General features: G+C 36.7%; 1 protein-coding gene across 7 annotated transcripts in view; it reads left to right on the top strand.

Annotated features, from left to right (window-relative positions):
- The window catches only part of PTPRK (protein tyrosine phosphatase receptor type K), a 312,897-nt gene that overhangs the window by 271,018 nt on the left and 21,754 nt on the right, over positions 1 to 20,125 (top strand). For 2 of the 7 annotated variants that reach the window (XM_063151150.1, XM_063151148.1), the window contains exons 14-19: positions 5,757 to 5,895; positions 6,979 to 7,020; positions 9,166 to 9,195; positions 12,824 to 12,984; positions 15,100 to 15,135; positions 18,746 to 18,930. In XM_063151150.1, coding sequence (XP_063007220.1) covers positions 5,757 to 5,895; positions 6,979 to 7,020; positions 9,166 to 9,195; positions 12,824 to 12,984; positions 15,100 to 15,135; positions 18,746 to 18,930 — 593 coding nt within the window. The remainder of the gene's footprint in view (positions 1 to 5,756; positions 5,896 to 6,978; positions 7,021 to 9,165; positions 9,196 to 12,823; positions 12,985 to 15,099; positions 15,136 to 18,745; positions 18,931 to 20,125) is intronic. The other 5 variants (XM_063151149.1, XM_063151151.1, XM_063151152.1 and 2 more) reach the window with 5 other exon arrangements.

The following is a 20,125-nucleotide window of genomic DNA, read 5'->3' as shown; positions in this document are numbered from 1 at the left end:
GATGTCATTCCTGGATTTAATTAAAAGTTTTTGAATGTCACATAACGAAAGTGCAGAACAGATTATCTTGAGCACAGCTATTTTGAATATCAAGCTATGCAGCAATAACACCAGTTTGTGAGAATTCAAAGATCTGCCATAAACAGAAATTAACATTCAAAGAAAATGCAGTGTAATAAAATAGCAGCTTTAATCATGCATAAAATTGAGTTTCTATCCTCGCTCACACAAAGGAAACCCAGAATAAAATGCTGTGAATGTTGAGAGAGTCAAATTGTATGGTGAGAAGGTTAAGTATAAAAATGCTGTTCAAAATTTCTGATTTAAAAGCTGTCATTTAGAAGGCTGGCTGTTCTCTTAGTGGTAACATGCAAACAGCCCTGCAAAATCCTACCAGAATTTTCTGCTTGAATAATTGTGTTTGGATGAGCAAGTAGAATAACATTATCTGAATTCCTACACCATCTTCTTGGGAAGGTATAGACGAATAGATTTTGTGCTGAGTGTCATAAATTCCCTGACAATTTTGCAAGGCTCTGTGTAAATTTTGAACCACAGAAGGAAGGAAAAGACAGGAAAGAAATACATACCACGACTGGATTCCTTATGCCGCAGTATATTTCAAAAATTAAGTGTAAATAATATGCATATGCTCAATTTTAGATGTAGATATTGGATTTTTTGTGTGTTTGATTAAAAACGTGCTTAAAAATTTTAGAGTAATTAAGTAAACAGGAAATTGTGAGAAGATGGACTCTACCTCACCTGTTTAGAATTTTACTGTCCCTGAGAGAGTTAGCTATACTAGTCTAATTTAGTGCTGTTCACAGTTGAACTTCGTGCTATTAATCATGGGAGTTGACTGATTGAATACTCTCCTAGTATCTATGAAAACAAGGAGAACAACTTATATGGTGACTGTTACTGGCTATTTTGCAGAGTCAGAATCACTGGGTACAGTTATTTTATAAACTTTTTGAATGGGACTGTGGGATATGATTGTTGTTGCTGTTCATTAGTTCAGAAGAAAGGCAAGCAGATAAATTGCTAAAATCCAGTGTTCACCTCCCAGTCTAGTTCATAAATCTTCAGTACAGGCAGCTATTTTTGTACAGGTGGAAAATGTAGTTAACGCTCTGTTTCAGGTCAGAAACTGTTCTTGAAAATTTTAAGGAAGATGAGTTTGCATGGATTGAAAACTGTTGGGTTATCTCTTCTCAGATTCACAGGATCAAAAATGCATATATTGATATGCAAGGCAAAGACAGAGTAAAAATTAACACTTAATTCAAGATCTATTATAGTAAGGTTGGCCAAAGGAATTATTAGTCAATAGACAGTCCATTTTGTATGATCATGATTCTGTTATCATGCAAGGTTCTTTCTCAGATCAATAAATTACCTTTTTATAGAGTCTGATGTTCAAGATATAAGAGAGCATTGCAGGACTACATTACCAAAAATGAGCATTAAAAATTATTAAAGCAGGTGGTTTTGTATCTTAAGTAATTTTAGAGCATTTTTGCCCTTTTTAGAAATACACAGTTAATTCCAGTCATCAAAATAATTGTATCTCTCCAATTTAGAGATTTTGTGTTAAGATGTTGTCATGGACCGTGTCAAAGGCTTACAAAAGTCCAGATAGATGACATCTGTAACTCTTCCCTTGCCCACTGATGTAGCCACTCCATTATAGAAGGTCGCTCAATTGGTTAGGCAAGATTTGTTCTTTGTGAATCCTTGGTTACTTGAGTTGTTTTGTTTGGAAAAATCAGCAGCTCAGCCTCCAGAAGAGCCCCTTCAGAGAACTAAGTTCTGGTTGTCTTGTGGAGGGTAGAGAAAGCGAGTTCTCAGAATAAGCAGAAGTTTGCTTGCTGCTATAGTCCTTGTGCAATCAGCAGCCAGGAGATATTCACTTACATGCATAGGTTTAACATGTAGACACAAGATTTCTCTATTTTTCTCTCTGGTTATATATGGGTAAGATCACACATGGTTATTGCAACACACTTTGAGCTATCAAAGTTAAAACACAAGTAATAGGAAATGCTTTCAAATTCATAAGTTTCATTAAATTATTCTGTGCTACATTCAATGGCTGCCTCAAAATAATTATTGCATGCAATACATACAGATTACAGTGTGATTTATACCTATGATTATTTTCATATAGTCCCCAAATGTAGAATTTAGTCTAAAGGATTCATATATTATCTGTTGCTGGAAATATACATGTAATAATCCTGGCTTCATTTAAGTTCAAAGCAATTTTTTCTGTTTATATTGGCAAGACAGGTATCATTTTGCCAGTAGATTTTAGCATTTTGGGTATAGTAGGCTCATCCATTGATTATACTCTTAGTGTATGACCATTCAATGACATTTTCCTCAACTAATTTAGGACTCTGAGGTGCATTTCTAGTGGGCACCAGCTTCATCTCATAAGTAGCCTTAAAGTTCATGGAATGAGTTACTGTCCCTTGCTTTAAAATCCTTAATGTAAGGAAACAAGAACAAATGGTCAAGCAGTAGATATCCTTCTGGCTTTCCACTGTTGCTCGAAAAACTTGACAGAGAGCTTCATTTTGAAGTTACTGATGATCCAAACCAACTATTTCCTAGAGTGTATATAGTAAAACACCTGTTCCTAAGTTAGCCAAATATATAAACACCCTCAGTAACCTTCCCTTCAGATTTTCTGAGATGTGGATAGTTCTTTTCGTAAAGTAACTTTTCTGAATGAAGCAGCTGTGTGTGTGGCCATGCAGTAGTTTTAAACATGACTCTGAAAAGCACATATATTGCAACTTGCTCTATCAAGTACTAAGGGTCCTGTCTTTCTCCAGGGAAGTGTGAAACAGGTAATTCTTTCCCCTTCACCCTCTCATCACTAATACTCCTTTGAAAATACCACTGTCCTGATCTAAGCTCAAGGCCTTTACTGTTGGATGTATTTTTGAGCCTTCAAGTTTTGAAGTGCATCTTCAGGTCAATCCCTGTCATTCGTATTTTGAAATCTCTCAGAGACTTGGCCTTAAATTTCCATCCACACAACTAAATCTCTTGCTCCAGCCTTAGTTATTTTGCAGATTGAGTAGTTCTTACCTTTGCTAGGTCAGAGCTGGCCAGCTGCACTCACATTGTACAATTCCAGACACAGCAAATATCCCATTCCTGCACACTCCCTCTTTACCCTTCCCATGTCCTTGCTGTTTCTCAGTACTCCATATAGCAAACATGACTTTTTTTTCCCCCATTGGCATATAAAACCATTTATATTTATCTTAGATTTGTCCTTTGACTCTACTGATTGGCCTTTTGTCTCTAGTGCTTATCAAATGTTCATTCACATTTGTCACATCCAGCCCAGCTAGCCCTGGACTGGGAGTTGATTCATTTAAAGCACTGAGAATGTTGAATACCTTAATCTTCCAGTTCTGCCTCAGAAGTCATGCCCCTCATTTCCTCTGTTAGACAACATCATATGTGCCTCTGACATTAGTTCTAGCTAGTGTGGTACATGCACACATCTCCTGCCTGATCCCTACTTGTATCCCTTGACACCTCAACAACACATATAATGCAAACAAAAAATATAGTATTCATTCCTCACAGGTTATGTATGCAAGTGTGCATGCAGGCATGTATTTACATACAGAAGGAAACATTTAGTATTTCTCAGCAGATAGAGTTCAAGCTGTAGGTGAGAGAGATGATTATAATGATGAATTCTTATGATGATGATTAAGTTTTACGATTAAAGCACTGCCAGACCTCTCACTGTCTGTGTAGCTCTCGTGTGGTGTCTGGAAGAGAGCACGTTCCTAACTCAGAAGGTTTTTCTGAGGGTAAGTTGTTAGTACAGGTTCAGATACTGCAGAGATGAAGGTTACAGAAATAAGTAATAAAGAGTCATTTTAAATAAGAGCATTATCCTTCCCTCAAAGGGTGCTTTGGGTTCCTACACATGGAATACAAATAGAAATGATCTGTGTAACATGGTTAAACCCAGAAAGTATTAGTTACCAATTATCCCTGATAATGACTATACTGGCTTTTTGAATGGAGTTGATTTTCAGGAGAGCAGTAGCCTTTCTCTCATATGACTTCACCTTGGTTTTTGTTCTGCTGCTTTTGGTGACCTGTTGAGAGGCATCCTTCTTTCAGACTAAGGGACACCTTCTGTGCAGTGACATTAGTATGATGATACCAACAGCTTGTAACACATGAAGATGCTGTGAGGGGAGAAGTCAAGTGGCATTGGGTGGATGCTGGGTGGAGTGTGAGAGAAGAAGGGCCAGAGGGAGAGCAAGCACATGTTGTACCCATTATTGCCGGTGAGTAGAGGAAAGGCCACAGCCTTAGAAAGCAGGACCTAGAGAGCTGAAAAGCCTTTTCTATTCTACAAGTAAGCATCTCAAGTGATTTTACCCCTTGCTGAAACCTTTTTTTTTTTTTTATATTTTTACCAGGCTGGAAAAGCTCTGTTCCTGATCCTTTTTACAGCAGGCTGTTATGCAAAGAGGTGCAGACTGAATGGTTGTGCACTTACATGTATATTCTATTTTTCTCTCTGCTGTAACCTGTAGCCTCAGCCCACTCAGCTGTGTCATGGACTGGCTTCATCTCTCTGTAGAGCAGTGGTTTGTGGGGTATCTTTCAGGGCCTATAAACAGAAATAAAACTACTGCTGACTTTAAGCTTGGCTTTGTGGATGACCTTATTTAGAGAATCATAATTCCCAGTAGAATGCAGATCTCAGACCAGATGCTATAAGGTGAATTAATGTACAAAGGTGGACTGAAACTGCGTGGAGGACAGAAGTACTACAGTTCACATTGTGGCTTGGAAAGAAGTGTTTTATTATTTGTGCATAAATGTTTTCTTACTATTCAGTGTTAAATACTCTACATTTAATATCTGAAAAAAATAACATTAAATGAAATAATGGTGGTAAGTTGATAGATAGTCTCTGCTTTGTCTTCTGCTTTTTAATACAGTAACTTATTTGGAAATCCAGGTACATAAACACTTCTGCCTGTGCAAAGGTGTGTGTGTATACACATACACACACACACACACACACACACAAGTATTTATTCAGTTGTATACATACACATATACTTGCTGTTGCAAGGAGGGCAACAAAGACAGTGTGGCCTTGAGGGGAAGCTGCATGAGGAGCAGCTGAGGTCACTTGGTGTGTTCAGCCTGGAGAAGGGGAGACTGAGGGGAGACCCCATTACAGTTACAATTTCCTTGTGAGGTGAAGCAGAGGGGCAGGCACTGATCTCTTCTGTCTGGTGTCCAGTGACAGGACCTGAGGGAATGGCCTGAAACTGTGTCAGGGGAGAGTTAGGTTGGGTATTGTTAAGAGGTTCTTCTCCCAGAGGATGGTTTGGCATTGGAATGGGCTCCCCAGGGAAGAGGTCACAGGACCAAGCCTGACGGAGCACAAGTGTTACTACAAAACCCTCAGGCACATGGTGTGACTTTTGGGGATGGTTCTGTGCAGGGCCAAGAGTTGGACTTCATGATCCTTTTGGTTTCTATCTGACCATGCTTATTCTATTGTTCTGTTTAATTTATGGTCTGTCTACATGTATATGTGTAGATGTTTAAACACATGATTCCGGTATCTATATTTTTACTACTTTATTAAGACACACGCATATTTGAAAATTATCACCAAAAATTATTTCCTTGTCTCTAGTGCTTACACATTTAAATAACTTCTTTTTTTTTGATTAATTTAGCAGCAGCAACAGAAGAACCTGAGGTGATTCCAGATCCTGCTAAACAAACAGATCGAGTGGTGAAAATAGCAGGAATAAGTGCTGGAATTCTGGTATTCATCCTACTTCTCCTTGTTGTCATATTGATCGTGAAAAAAAGGTAAGAAAACTATCTGTGCTGATTGATCCTTTTTTTCCTCTCCCTATCAAACAAGGAGGGGGGATGTTTTTGTTTTTTACAGGTCTTTAGGAAAAAAAAAGTTTTGGGACTGGTCGGTCCTTTTGGTCAATTTTTGGATTAGTTTCTTGTGTTTTCTTTTGGTTTTGCTGTGATTCTTAGGATATCTTTCTATTTAAGATTCCGATAACTATACATTTTCTCGTATTTATTTCTAAGGATTTTTAAGTTGGAGATAGAAGAATGTACAGATTGTTAAAGTGGGTGGAATTGAAATTCATGGTGTCTTTTTTATTTTTTAAAGCAAAGGAAAAATAATAACTTATTGCACTTTTCATGTTTTAACCACTTAATGAATATTATTTTCCCTATGTGGCTCTAATTAGTTATTTGTATGTTATTACCCAACTTGCAAAATAATGTAATTTTATACCTCTATTTATGCTCTTGTAAACCTGGAGTTTTTTCTTAAAAGTCATAGTGCATCACTGTAAAATTATCTAGTGAGTCCTTAGTGCATGAAATTGTTTAAAAGTGTATTAATTTGAGTGAATTTGAATTTTTTTCAGTGCTTTCTTAGACAGTAAGCAATATCGCCATCTTCTGGCATTGTTCAATGCTATCCCTGCATCCCAGTCCTCCTACCTGTAGCAACTTGTGCTATCCTATTGCTTGGTCAGTGTTCCAAAGCCTAGCCTTCCCAGTAGTTGCAACTCTTTTAACCTGGCATAGAAGTCCATACTATGTCCCTATAATTCCGTAGTTATAGTACAGAAACTAATTCCTCTCTCTCCATGCACCCCCTCCCTGGTGGTTCCCCTTCACCTGGCACAAGCTGATTTCTCTTGGAGAGAATGAGCCCTTTGCCTTCCCATGGTGTGTGCGTTGCGTTCCCTTGCCTTTTGCAGAAGTTATAATAAAAAGTATTTTTTGTGATTGTTGCATATAATCCTCTGAAATGCATCTTGCTATTATTTTTATCAATTAAGATCATTCTATATGTTATCATTGCTGGTTTGCATTAGATTTTTTTAATTTATTGCCTTTTTACAATTATCCCTGGAGATATATAACTTGGAGAAGAAACGTCTGCATTAGAAACATTAGGTATGCTTATAGTGTTCTGTGTTAGTTAGCTACATATGTGATTTTTCCCAAAAGTGCTTTTACTTTTCTCTGTTGTTTACCTCTGTGGCTGAGAATTTACACATATGCAAAAGGTCCAACTCATCATGTACAAAAAAGACATACAGTCAGCCAGTTGTCTTTATTACACGACTGTTGAAAAACAAAAGTGAAGTTGTTTTTCAGCTTTTAGGAGGAAATCTCTATATTGTAGCTTTGTAGCATGGTATGTGCTGGGAAACATCATCTTAGTGAGTGTTACAGTGGTCCCCTTACGTTTAATAGAAAATTCTCTGTGTGTTCACGTGTGTTTGTGTGTGAGAGAGGGACTGTCTAACACTACAGAGTGTCAGTCACTTCCAGATGCGATTGACTAGTTTTGCAAATAACAAACAAACAAATCCATGTGTACATTTTTCCTATCGTTTTTGCCTCTTTCATTCTGAGTCCTATTAGGCTCAAATTTTCGCTATTGAATTGTTTGGCCAAAGTGGGTTAATTATATCTGTGAAGTGATATTTTTAATTTTCCCTTTTCCCCTATTTCCCTCCTCAGAACCTGTGAAGGCAGTATCCTTTTAGAAATTATCATCATCCTATAGCACATAATATTTCTAAAGTCCTGTACTATTTTGTATTCTAAATAGGCGAGAAATTAACCTGCTTAATGAATCTTTAATGTTTGGCAATTTTCCATCATGATAGTTTAATTGGTTGTCTGTTGCATATGTTGTAGGTGTGCCATTCTCCTCCACCTCTGCCTTTACTGAAAATGGGCACTTTTTTTATACCAGCTTTAGTCAAGGTCTCTTAAAAAAATATAGAAAATCTCTGTTCCTGAGTTAAATCAGTCCATCTAGTGAATCAGGTCAATTCATATAATGAAGGCAGAAACAGCTGAAAAAACTCTGACACCTTCACACATGCCAAAACACACTTCACTTAGTTGTGGTGGGACTAAAAACCGATCTGTCTGAATCATCCTCTGTAGTGTACCTATTCAGTGATCCATTATGTAGTATCCCTTTTGGTACCCGAATTGACCACAGCTTATTAGATGAAAAAGTCAATAAAACAATGGTTTCTGCATTTTTATTAGTTTATTAAGTCGTATGCACAGCCACCAGTATCTCAAATCACTGATTAAATGCAGCATTACATTTTATTGAAAAATGGAGTACTAAGCAGTTTTGTTTATGAGCTTGAGATGTTTTAGGCTTCGCCTGATCATTTTGTACAAATTGGTTTGAAGTTTTCCTGAATTAAGCTCTTAACAGCTTTTAAAGACTTCTACTGGAGTAATCAAACCAGCTAAGAAAAGGGATACTGCATCTTTAACAAGCAATGCCATTTTTATTTTTGAAATCATTGTTGGACTATTTCCAAATGTCCTTCATTTCCTTCCATTTGTTTACCTTCCATGTTTTTAATGCTTAGCATGACTACATCAGCATTTCCAATTGTAAGATTTTCAAATAGAAAGCATATGTTTGCATTCAGGAAATGTGTGGTGGATATGCCAGTACACACATATCTGCTGGAAATGTGCAGTTTTCTTTAAAATGTGTGTACTCATATAGCTACGCATAGTACGCATACAAACATATACGTATACAACTGTGTACTGATAAATATGTTAAAGTGAATGACAAGAAATTGTTTTCTGATTCAATGTATTTATTAATGAAACCCTATTTTTTGTGACTGAAAAGTAAAAAGCATATCTGCTGCACAAGATTTGTACACAGCTGTTCATTTGTCATGACATCTAGGCGGTAATCATTATATTATGCTGAACTGCATGTTGAAACTACACAATCCATTTAATTTTCAAAATTTTTGGCAATAAGTGAAATCTCAGCATGTAATTTTCTCAAGTGATCTTTTTAAAAAGCAAATCATTTTTATACGCTAGGGTTTTTTTAATTTTGGTTTTGTTTTGTTTTTAATTGCATGGCAAAGTAAGGCTAGTTTGTGCATGAGCAAGTTGAAATGCTAACCAAAGAAACATGAATTTTTTCAACTTTTTTTTTAAACGCACATTTCTCTGCTTTATTGGATGTGACAGAGTCACGCTTTTCATTCACCATTGCTTCTCTTTTTCCACTGTCTGTGATTTGCTTGCCAGGAGGAGCTACTATTCTTACTCCTACTATCTGTAAGTAGAATACGGGTGACTTACTATTTTATGTGTTTTAAAGATGCAGTATCCCTTTTTAAAAAAGAAAAACAGTCTCTATAATTTTTCCAAAGTTTTATTGATAGTTACCTTTCCTTGTTCTCAGGTTTGAAAAATTGCTTGTATCATTGTTCCTGTTATTCTTACCCTGTTGTTTCTTTTTTTTAAAGGGATATTGTATTTCTGACTGTATACTGAGACTTAGCTTTTTGCTGCAGTTTTTTTCCATAACTATCATTTTAATTTATTATAATCATAATTTAATTTGCATTATGATTCACAGCAACACATCACACTGAGGAAAAAAGATCTTTTCCCATTTCCTAGTTAGTGAATTGTGCCAGTAAATCACCACCTGTATGTTCTTAGAGTATCAATTCAGGAGTGATCTTGTGTACCATTTTCCTATGCAGGTTGTAGGCAGATGCCAAATGTTTATAAGTAGTTTCTGGTCTGCCTCTTCTGAGTTTGAGGTGCTTTGCATACACATTCTTAAGTTGGATCTTATTTTATGACATTGGTTTGTATAAAAGTTCTGCTTCATTGAAGCAAAACTGGCTTTTTTGATACTTGCTGACCAAATGAATTTTTGTGAGGACTCTTGACAAATTTGTCTGTGATTGAGCAAGCAGTTACACACATCCTTCATTTTAAATAAATGCATAAAGTGCTTGACTTCAGAGGAGTTCTAAGATGCACTCAATTGCTTTGATGAACTGGTGGTGTCTGATAATGATGCTCTTCCACAGTTTTAAGCAGAATTCATTTACTTCTTTAAACAAACTTAAATTTTTTTTTTTTTTAAGGCTGGTTTAGCTAACTGCCATTTTCTGATTTATTGTGACTAATTATAATTTCCTTGTTAAATAGCAATTGCTTCTACTCAAGATAATTAACCACACAGTTTCATCCAATGATGGAGCACCTTTCCCCTCCAACCACTGTAACACCCACCTGAGCAGATGCACCCAAATGAATCCTTTAGCAGATAATGAGAATCATTTACGCTTTCTGTCAGCCTCAAGTTCTTTAACCTAATGATTCGCTTAACTATCATGAAGCATAGATTGCATGTGCCTATAGCTGAGCGAGGGAAGGAAAAAAAAAAAGGAAAGGAAAGGAAAAAGAAATTGTCAAACCCCAAGGGAGCCTGGAGCGTTTGAACAATAAAGCTGTCCTCCCATTTCCAGCAGCTTCGGGTTGCAGTGCTACAACACAATAGGCCTTTTTAGGCATTGAAGCAGAGCATAAGAATTAGAAAGTAGCTACTGTAATAAAGTAATAACGTGAAAGCCTTAATAGCTGTTGATTTATTTAGCGTGGCTAGCAGGTTTTGTTATAAAGTGATGCTTCAAAGAAAAGCTTAATATCATCGAGAGATGAGATGTAATAGTCTTTTTGTTCTGTTTCTGAGGTGACGTTAGAAGAAGGTGATCTTCAGTGTATAGAGACTGTTTGAAACGCTTTGAAACTTAAAAAACTACTCTGAACTAGAAATGCTAGTTTTGTGAAGCCTTTGATAGTATTGGGAAGCAGTTATAAAGCTCGAGCAGTTTCACTCTTGGAAGTTCTTATGGTCTTCATTTGTTCAACCAGAGCATCACTTGAACTGGCTTCTCTTAAGTTGGAAGGAATGTGTGGAGTAAATGTATAGAATAAAGCATTGTGGGGGGACATTCAACAGATTTTTTTTTATTTTTCGTGTAACAACTGATACATAACCCCATCAAACAATAGTTTTATTTAAAAAAAGATAAGTTTAGAGACCACCTTTGAGATTTTTTGTAGTGAGAATGTTACTGAGTAGTAGTTTTCCAACTATTCCATCTGTAGATAGAGCAAAAGAGGGAGGGAATCTGACAAAATAAGGACATGAGTCTGATTGGTGGAAGAATCTACTATTCACAGGAGGGCTTTATCCATCCATATTCTACACTGTGGTACCTCATCATGAACCAAGACTGTTAACTTAAGAGACAGCCCTGTAACATTTTCCTAATTATGCATTAAGTACTTCTTGCCCTACAGAACAGTGTAGGTCCTTTCTGGTGAACTCTCCCAGGATTCAACAAGTACATGGACGGATAATCTTCACAAAATCCCAGAGTAGTTTCTGTTGGAAGGAACCCTAAAGATCATCTAGTTCCAGACCCCCTGCTGTGGGCAGGGACACCTTCTATCAGATCAGATTTCTCAGAGCCCCATCCCACCTGGCCTTGATCTCGTCCAGAGAGGGGAGGTCCACGGCCTCTCTGAGCAACTGCTGCCAATGTCCCACCTCCTTGACAGTAAAGAATTTCTTCCTAACATCTAATATTATAATATGCAATAAGTATCTAATATTATCCTTTTCTGCTCTTAAAATATGCATGAAATATTTAGAGTTGGCCATCATTTTAGTGAAGAGAAATGTAAGACAAACACTGTCTAAACAATTACCAGAGCATTTGATGGTATTCTATGCAGAAAAAGCTTATGAAGATAAGCTGTGTTTCAAACATACATTTTCAAGGACTCAGTATATTCAGTGATGATTTTGTCTCTTCCATGTGGTGTCAGATTTATCCATCTAAGCAGGTTGGATCTATAATGTGTTATAGTCATGGCTTCAGCTGAAACCAGGGAGATTTCAGAACACTTTGATGCCTGTTACAGGTTTCTGCAGAACCAAGGCCCACCTCATGCTGCTCTGCATACTTCCTGCTACTTGAGATATATGCTTGAAGTTATAATTAAAATATATTATCTGCTTCCATCTGACTCCTGGAGACAATAAAAATCCCTTCCCCTTCTTTCTCAAAAGGGAAGAATTGTGCGATATTTCTGAAGTGTGCACTTTAGGGACACTGGCTGTTAATTTGAGGGGCTTAGTTGTACAGATTAGGTTGGTCTTTAACTGTGATGCAGTCAGTGTAAGACTGTTAAAGTCAAATTGCGATGTTCCTAAACTTCATGAAAGGGTAGAACGAAAGGGTGGTTTTGTTTTTCAAAGAACCAAAGTTAAGTTCCAGGACATAGTGTGGTACTATCCTCTTGTATCTTGTATATTGAATGGGCAATACAACCTTTTACATAAAATGTAATATAAATACTTAATATAAATATATATTGAATGATTATGCTTCTTTTATTACTTCATAGGTTTCTTGACTAACAAAGTAATTTAGAAGGTTACATGACTCTTTTTCCCAACAACGCAAGCAAGGGGAATGTATTATCCATTTAGAAGAATCAAAATAGATATTTAAATGGAGATGGTTGATAAAACTGCATGCACAGATGCTTCTTATTTGTCATTTCAGTTAAAATGTAATTATATTCTCTAATTTGTGTATATTAGTATAATTACTCCACAGGGAAAAAAAAATACTGCCAGACTACAGAAGTAAGCACTTCCATTACAGCATTTGTGTGTGTACAGAAAACACAAGACCATGACTGTTTCATAGCAGGGTGCACAGTTTTATCACACGCTGAAAAAATTGCACACAAGGAAATAAGTCAAATTTATCAGTCACTCAGGATTATGGAGAATGATTACTGTAGACACTAACATTCATCAAATATTAAGGTGGTTTACTTTTTTTTTTTTTTTTTGGCTGGGCAGCAAACTTGCAAAGAAGCGCAAGGATGCCATGGGAACCACCCGTCAGGAGATGACGCACATGGTGAATGCCATGGACAGGAGTTACGCCGACCAGAGCACTCTGCATGCAGAGGATCCCCTGTCAATCACATTTATGGACTCACATAACTTCAGCCCCAGATGTAAGTAGACAGTTATAAATACTCCAGAGTGTAGGTGAATATAGAAACACAGAAAACAATTCTGCCTTTTAAGGAAAATTTTTTATGCTCCAGGTTTTCCAGAAATGATGGTAAAGCAAAAGGTTGAGTAGGGATGTTTGTATGTTGTCCTTATTTGAATGTGGCAAATTATTTCATTAAATATTTGCATGTGCTTTCACTATGCAATGATATTTGTTTTAGGGAAAGTATCATACTTCCAGAATACCTCAGTTAAAACTTGAAATTGAGTTTTCCCTCATGAGACTATTTAATGCCAGCACGTTAAATATTACTGCACAACACCATGTCTGTAATGAATAATAATATGAGATCCAAATAAATTTCTATTTTTTTGGCAGTAAGGACATTGCAACAGAAGGAAACATTGACAATTTTCATTGCTGTTTGTGGAGTTTAGAAACAAGCTTGTTAATATATCTGCAAATGTGTACTATATTTGTATTCGTTTTTTGTAGACATGCCAACTGTCTGGTTGGAAAAAGTTTGGGTTTTCTGACTGTTAAGGGTTATAGCTGCCATGTTTAGCACTCTTGCCTCCCAACATCTGCACTATACCTTGCCAAAAGCAAGGTACTCCACTTGCTGACCGAATATTTCAAGACTCGTGTATAAATTACAAAGGCATAAAATTTTGCCATGGAGCTGGTAGGAGCCTGGGCTTCTCACAGCTCCATGGACTTGTGGCTTGGCTTTAAACAGATCTGAGCAGCCTGAGCTGCTTCTGAATTGCCACCTTTTGGGAAAGACACTCCATATCTCTTCTCATCTCCCATACTGTTTACCGTGCTTGAGCAAAATGCATCCATTAAGGCTCTTAAGCTCTTTCCTGGTTGTTGTAAGGGAAATGGCTTTTGGAGGAGGGTTTATTGATTGGTTTGTTGAAGCTTACCAAACTGCCAAGTGCTAACATTTTAAGTGTCTCATAACAAATTATAAATGGGAGTATCAGCCTCGTGGTTTTCCTACAGTTTTGGCTGGAACAGTTTGAAAAGTCTACAAAGTTTGATGCCTTATTAGCATTGAAATTTGTGGAGGCAGGATTGCAGAGACAGATATGGACTGTGGTGGTGGATCCCAGACTAAGAATTTATCAGAAATTTACATGGCTGTTAGTGAGCTTGGGCTGCCAGGAACTCAGGCAGCCTTTCAGATGGAGTGATGTGATGCCAAGAGTCCATGAGCTCCTGTCATCACAGCTGTCCTGGTTGGTTGGCAAAGAAATTGGACAGTTTCTAGCATCCTAGGAATGTGATTTTTTTTGTGTATTGGAGGGTTTGTTTCTTCTGACCGTTTTCTGTACTGAGACAAGTCTTCCAAGATTTCAGGTTTTCCTGCTATGTGACAAAATTTCAGGCAGATTGTTTGAGAAGTGGAGCTTAATTCCATTACAGACACTTTGACGTTATAGTGTTTTGCTCCAGACTGAAACAAAACAAAGCCTGGATTCTGCCATTTCTGTCCAAAACAGTGCATTTATCTCTGCATGGTTCTAGTTGTGATAATAAAAGATAAAATTCTGTGAATTTTATTCAGACATCTGCATCTGTGTATCCTATGATTTTCCTATACTCATTATGAACAATCTCTTTGGTACTGAGCATTAAAAAAGCTATTAACAGTAAAAATGTATATAATTTTTTTTAATTGCCTTGAAAACTTTATAGAAATATCATTTTATTTTGAGATTAGCTATTCAAGTATTTCATGAGAGGATGGTTTTAAAAGGAAAGAAGTGAGTTCTGTGAAAGTGAACCTTTATTGTAAAGTGAGAAAAACAATAGTGAAGGAGGAACCCTTTCAAAAACTAAATTGCATGTAATGTCTTCTTTATTTCATTTCAATAAGGATCTCTTGGCTCTTATCATTACATTTCTAAAGTCTGAAATCACTGCCTTTCATACCTCTTTTATTCAGGATGCTTTCTGGAACTGTATTCATTCTGGTTTTCTATTGTAACAAAATTAATGGAGTTTAGTTATCACTTGGTCATACTCTGAAGTATATTGTTTTTGTTCTTAAAAAATACACAAATTAAGGGTAATGTGTTTCTTCATGGGCTTTGTTTTCCTACAGTGCCCAATGATCCACTTGTGCCGACAGCTGTGTTAGGTGAGGACCCTAGTCCTTCATTATCCATCCCTGCATGAGTTCTGTCTCCTTGCATGGTTGAACGTTGAAACAGCTTGTTTTATGTAAAACTATGCTGTTGCCAGAAAATAATTTTACACTCAGTTCATCAATTCAGAATTAGACTGACAACAATTTTAGAATAAAAATTATGTCCTCATTAAGAAGTTATTCCTAGTCACTGCTAATTGAAGAGTACATGAGGAAATATGTAAATGGAAAACACTAAAATTTTTTCCCCAGAGCTTTGAAACTGAATTCCAAGAAATTGACATGTGAAACTAGAGCTCTATTAAAGAGATCTTTAAAAACAAAATTCAGGTCCACATTAACATTTTTTGGCTCCCAAAGTTCAATTTTCCAAGTAACAAGAATGAAAAGAAAAATAGAACACAGAAAAAGTTTCAGAATATCTTAAGAGAAAACAACAACTTTCTTTGCATGTTCTGAACAGGTACTTCTCTATGCCTGTATTAATTACATAATTCAATTAGTATTAGCTAGTAAATTTTTCAGCTTTTTACTTACTTTAAAAAAGAACACAAATTGAAATGGACAGGCTGAATATGTCTATGCTGCATATAACACTGAATGCAGGTTTTAGAGACTTTTTTTTTTTTTAAATAAAAAGATAAAAGTACAGCTTGTACCCAAGTTCTTGGTTGGATAAACTCAATGTGCAGTTTTGAGTTTCAGTCAGTTGCTGTGGTTGTTTTAGGATAAAAGACAAAAATCAGAATGTAGATGTGAATATAGACATGTTGAAAATTAGACTGCTAGAAGCAAATCTTAAAGGGACCTGGGGACAGGGAAATCTCTTCTCTGTTTTGAGGAGGGATATTATACATATAATACAGCTTCTTTCTGGAAATTGTCTCATTATGTTTTAAAAATTTGTAGCAAACAGAAATTTTACTCTTGCACTAGAATGTTCCAGTGCCTCAGTCCTCCTTAGTAAGAACAAATTCTGATTTATAGTAGTAATATCTGGGACCGAAAGATCAATTTTCTGAGTATTATTTACTACTAACTGGGTGTTACTACTAAGTATTAATAATGCTCATCCCTAGTTTTTCCTAATTAGGCTAATCTAGACTAAATTTTCATTGCTGTGGATTTAGTAATTTCCTTTTGAGAGACTCATAGAAAATATGGAAAACTGGCACATTTCTGTCCTTTCAAAAGCAACTTTTTCACATTAAAAGGCTCGTGTCCTCAATTATTTCTCTTTTAGTAAAGTTTAACCCAGTTCTTTCACTCATCATCTTGTAGATGGCATTTTCTAAATTTGTTGTCATTATTTTCCTCTGAATGTTTTCCAGCTTTCCAGCTCCTAGGTTGAATTTTAAATTGCAGTGCCCCAAATCAGGTAGCATTCTTGGAAGAAATCTTAATGCTGAGCTGAGTGGAATAGGTACCCCCATGCCCCTCTTTTACTGTTTCTGTTAACTGAACTGTATTTTCTCCTTTTTATTGTGTTCATGTTGCATTGAGTTGCCTGTTAAATTCACAGTTATAATTTTCCAGTCCATTACTCCATTTTGTAGTTATATATTAGACTTCCCTTTTCAACACATGCTATTGTTGCATTCACCATTCAATTCACCTTGTTGATTTGCACATTGTCTCCCAAATAATCAAGATAACTTTGTAAATCTAATCCTGTGCTTGTGAATTGCTCATGGTGCCTTCAGTGGCATACTGCCACGGTATTTTCTGCTGTGGCAGACACAGTCACAGACAGCTGTGAATACTGAGGGCAAGGAACTAACTGAAGAACAGCTTAATAGTTCCTGTCTGCTTTTTCATCCACTGGTAATGATATTCTGGGCATGATAATTTCCTCATATAAGCAAACCATTGAAAGTTGGAAGTGGTACTAATTTTCACAGAGTGGACTGAAATAGTGGAGAGAAATGTACAAGTTTTTGGGTACACCATGTAGTAAAAGCTGGGTATCTGTAACCTTGCTCCTTTGGAACTGTATCATTTAGTCTACTCCATTTTTTGTAGAGTCTTTGCTTGGCCCAGCATGACAAAGAAATTTTCTTCTGCCTTACTTAGAGAAGAGGAATATTTTATGGGTTCTAAATCATAGAAAATGAGGTTTTTTATATGAAACTCTTATTACTTTGTAGCTTGCTAGTTTTCTTTTTCTTCATGTATAAGTTATTAATGCTGCTCTCTATTCTGTGTACGTTAGCACTAAGTTGGTATGACAGTTTTGCTTTTCCCAAGTCCCAATTATTACACTGATAATATAATAATGTGTCCCTTACATTTTTTAAACAGATTTCATTGTTGCCTATTGTGAAGATTTAACAACTTTGAATGTCACTTTCTTTTAGCCATTTTCTAATATAGTCCTGAAATAAATTTCTCATGTTCTGTTCACTCATTGTTTTTTGCTGCTTCAATGGGTTAAAGTGCCTATTACTGGTAAGTATTCTATGAGCAATGGGGAGAACTACAAATCCTGAGATGATTTGAAATGTGTGTGATTTGGTATGGGTAACACTACAATAAAAAGTGACTGCTGCATGTCGTTCACCTTGTTAGGCAGATTAGTGAGGCATAAATTAGGTACAGAAGTTAGCAACTCGGGTGACAGTTCAAAGAGTCAAGTTTCTCAGGAGATTTAATTCCAGAGGACATTAATAGTGTTTACATTTTGGTGTAATTGTAGAAAATCCAACCCCTGGGGAGTCCATTTTTATTCCTAGAGCGTGTTGCCTCCTAATCTAGATCCTTTGCAAGGAAAGTGGTAAACTGATTTCAAAGAAGTTTAGGGGGGGTTGACTACCCACTTCTCGTTTCAGTAGGTACTTAGATTAGAATTTTTCTTCCTCTGTAAATTCATGTGATCTAATAATTTCTATTTTGAATAAAATTACTATTTCACAGAAGGGATTGACAATATGCAGCTGACCTCATGCAGCTTTGACCTATGGTTTTGATATGAGAATTCTTGTAGCACAGAGAGCGTTATAAGAAACTTCTTTGCTTACACAGGGCAAAAAGTTGTGACTAAAACAGCACAGTCAACTCAAGTTTTATTTGTCTACTAAAAGACCTGAGTTAAAATGACCACTCTGTAGTGCTGATTCATCTTCTTAAGTGGAGGTGGTGTTCTGAAGTGGTGGTATAATTGCTTCTCTTTTTTAGTGGGTTTTCAAGTCACTTTTTGTTGACTTTACACAAATTATGTACTGATACCACTATGAAATTATTCTAATTTATTGTTTAAGGTGTAATATTGCTATTGATATGTATTAGCCCTTAAAAAGTTACTTTGCTCGATAGAGTCTGGAATTTCCAAGTACATTAATGTCATAAAGTTTTGTAGGGTCAAATAAAATGCCCCTCAGACATCTTTATTACTGGATGAAGGACTGCAGACTTTTGTATGTGCTTGCTGTTAATTTTTTTTTTATGTACTTCACAGTATTTATGTGCTGGAGAGTAAGTGCTTTGCCTCTTCAGAAATTAGAGATGTTTTTGAAGGAAAAGGTTCAAAATAGATGTTGAAATGTATAGCAGCAGGTTTTACTGCTCTGTGGGTACATAATGCACTGACTTCTTGTGAATACAGATGAAAATCACAGCGCAACAGCTGAGTCCAGCCGACTCCTGGATGTCCCTCGTTACCTCTGCGAAGGCACAGAATCCCCGTACCAGACTGGGCAGCTGCACCCTGCCATCAGGGTGGCTGATCTCCTGCAGCATATTAACCTAATGAAGACCTCTGACAGCTATGGATTTAAAGAGGAGTATGAGGTGAGATCTCCAGCGGTGGGGCTTTGCTAGGAAAAATCGCTTTGAAATGGGCAGCCTTTTGTTTGCATTGTATTGCAGAAGGATGGAACTAAATGACATGGGTTTAAGTGAAAAACAGATTAACAGGCTTAAGATTCTCATATATGTAACCCAGAAGTGAAAAGGAAATGGAATCCAGTGGTTTGGGCCTTTACAATAGCCTGGTAGAAAATCCCTGTGTGTTCCCTAGGGTATAAAAAGAATCTTTTTGACATATTGTAAGACGTTGCCACTCTTTTGTTGCTACTCTTTAGTGGAAATGCTGTAATTAGTTATGTGAGCTATTTTTAGTGCAGATCTCCTGGATTAGGTTAAAGAAAAGAATTTGACCTGCCTGGTTTTCCAAGAAACATTGACTAGAAGCACTCTCCTGGTTTATTTTAGCATCTCAGTAGGGCAATAGTGGGACAGCTCCAGTTGAGAAGCAGTAAGAAGATAATAAGGATAGTAATGTCTTGAAGTTCTAATTAAACCTGCCTGAGCATGTCTACTTACAGCTTTAATGTTAAAATGGAAGCAAGAAATTCCCAGCCCTGGAGGCAGAAGATGAGTACAGATTCATTTGGCTTCTGATCTCTGAGTCTGTTGTGATTCTTAGGGATTAGAATGTCAGGCAGGACACACAGTAAAGATGGGAATGGGACTGCTAAGGTTGCTCACAATACAGCTAGGTTTACAATGAGTTTTCTCTGAGTAAGCAATCTCTTCTGACACAGTTTTCAACCTTCTCTCCTTTCTGCAGCTGTCTCTACTGTAAACATAAGAACTGGAATAAATAAATGTGTGGTTTTTAAAAGAATATTATGCTCTTTTCCTCTCTTTTACTTAAACATGCTTTGCTATGCTCTGCCTAACTTCAAGGCTAAGACCAAGTGTCAGCCACTACTCTGGGGGGAGGGTGGTCCCTGATGCTGTATCAGGTGTTTTCCTGCTTGCTACTTCTTCTATCTCTATACATGACATCTGTTTCCTGCTTTGGGCTTCTCACTGTGCATTTAAGTTCTGATTCCATGGCTACTGTGTATTTTCTGGAGATAACTTACCCAGGATAAGAGATCATCTGGAAGGAAGGAGTAGCATAGACCTACAACAGCAGTAAAATATCTACGGGCAATGAAGAAAAAGCCGAGGAGAAATAAAAGCTGCTTCTATCAAT

This window comes from Melospiza melodia, chromosome 3, assembly GCF_035770615.1.
Source record: "Melospiza melodia melodia isolate bMelMel2 chromosome 3, bMelMel2.pri, whole genome shotgun sequence".
Classification (NCBI taxonomy): Eukaryota; Metazoa; Chordata; class Aves; order Passeriformes; family Passerellidae; genus Melospiza; species Melospiza melodia.
The sequence above is the reverse complement of the archived record's forward strand: the minus strand, read 5'-3'. Positions and strand labels throughout refer to the sequence as shown.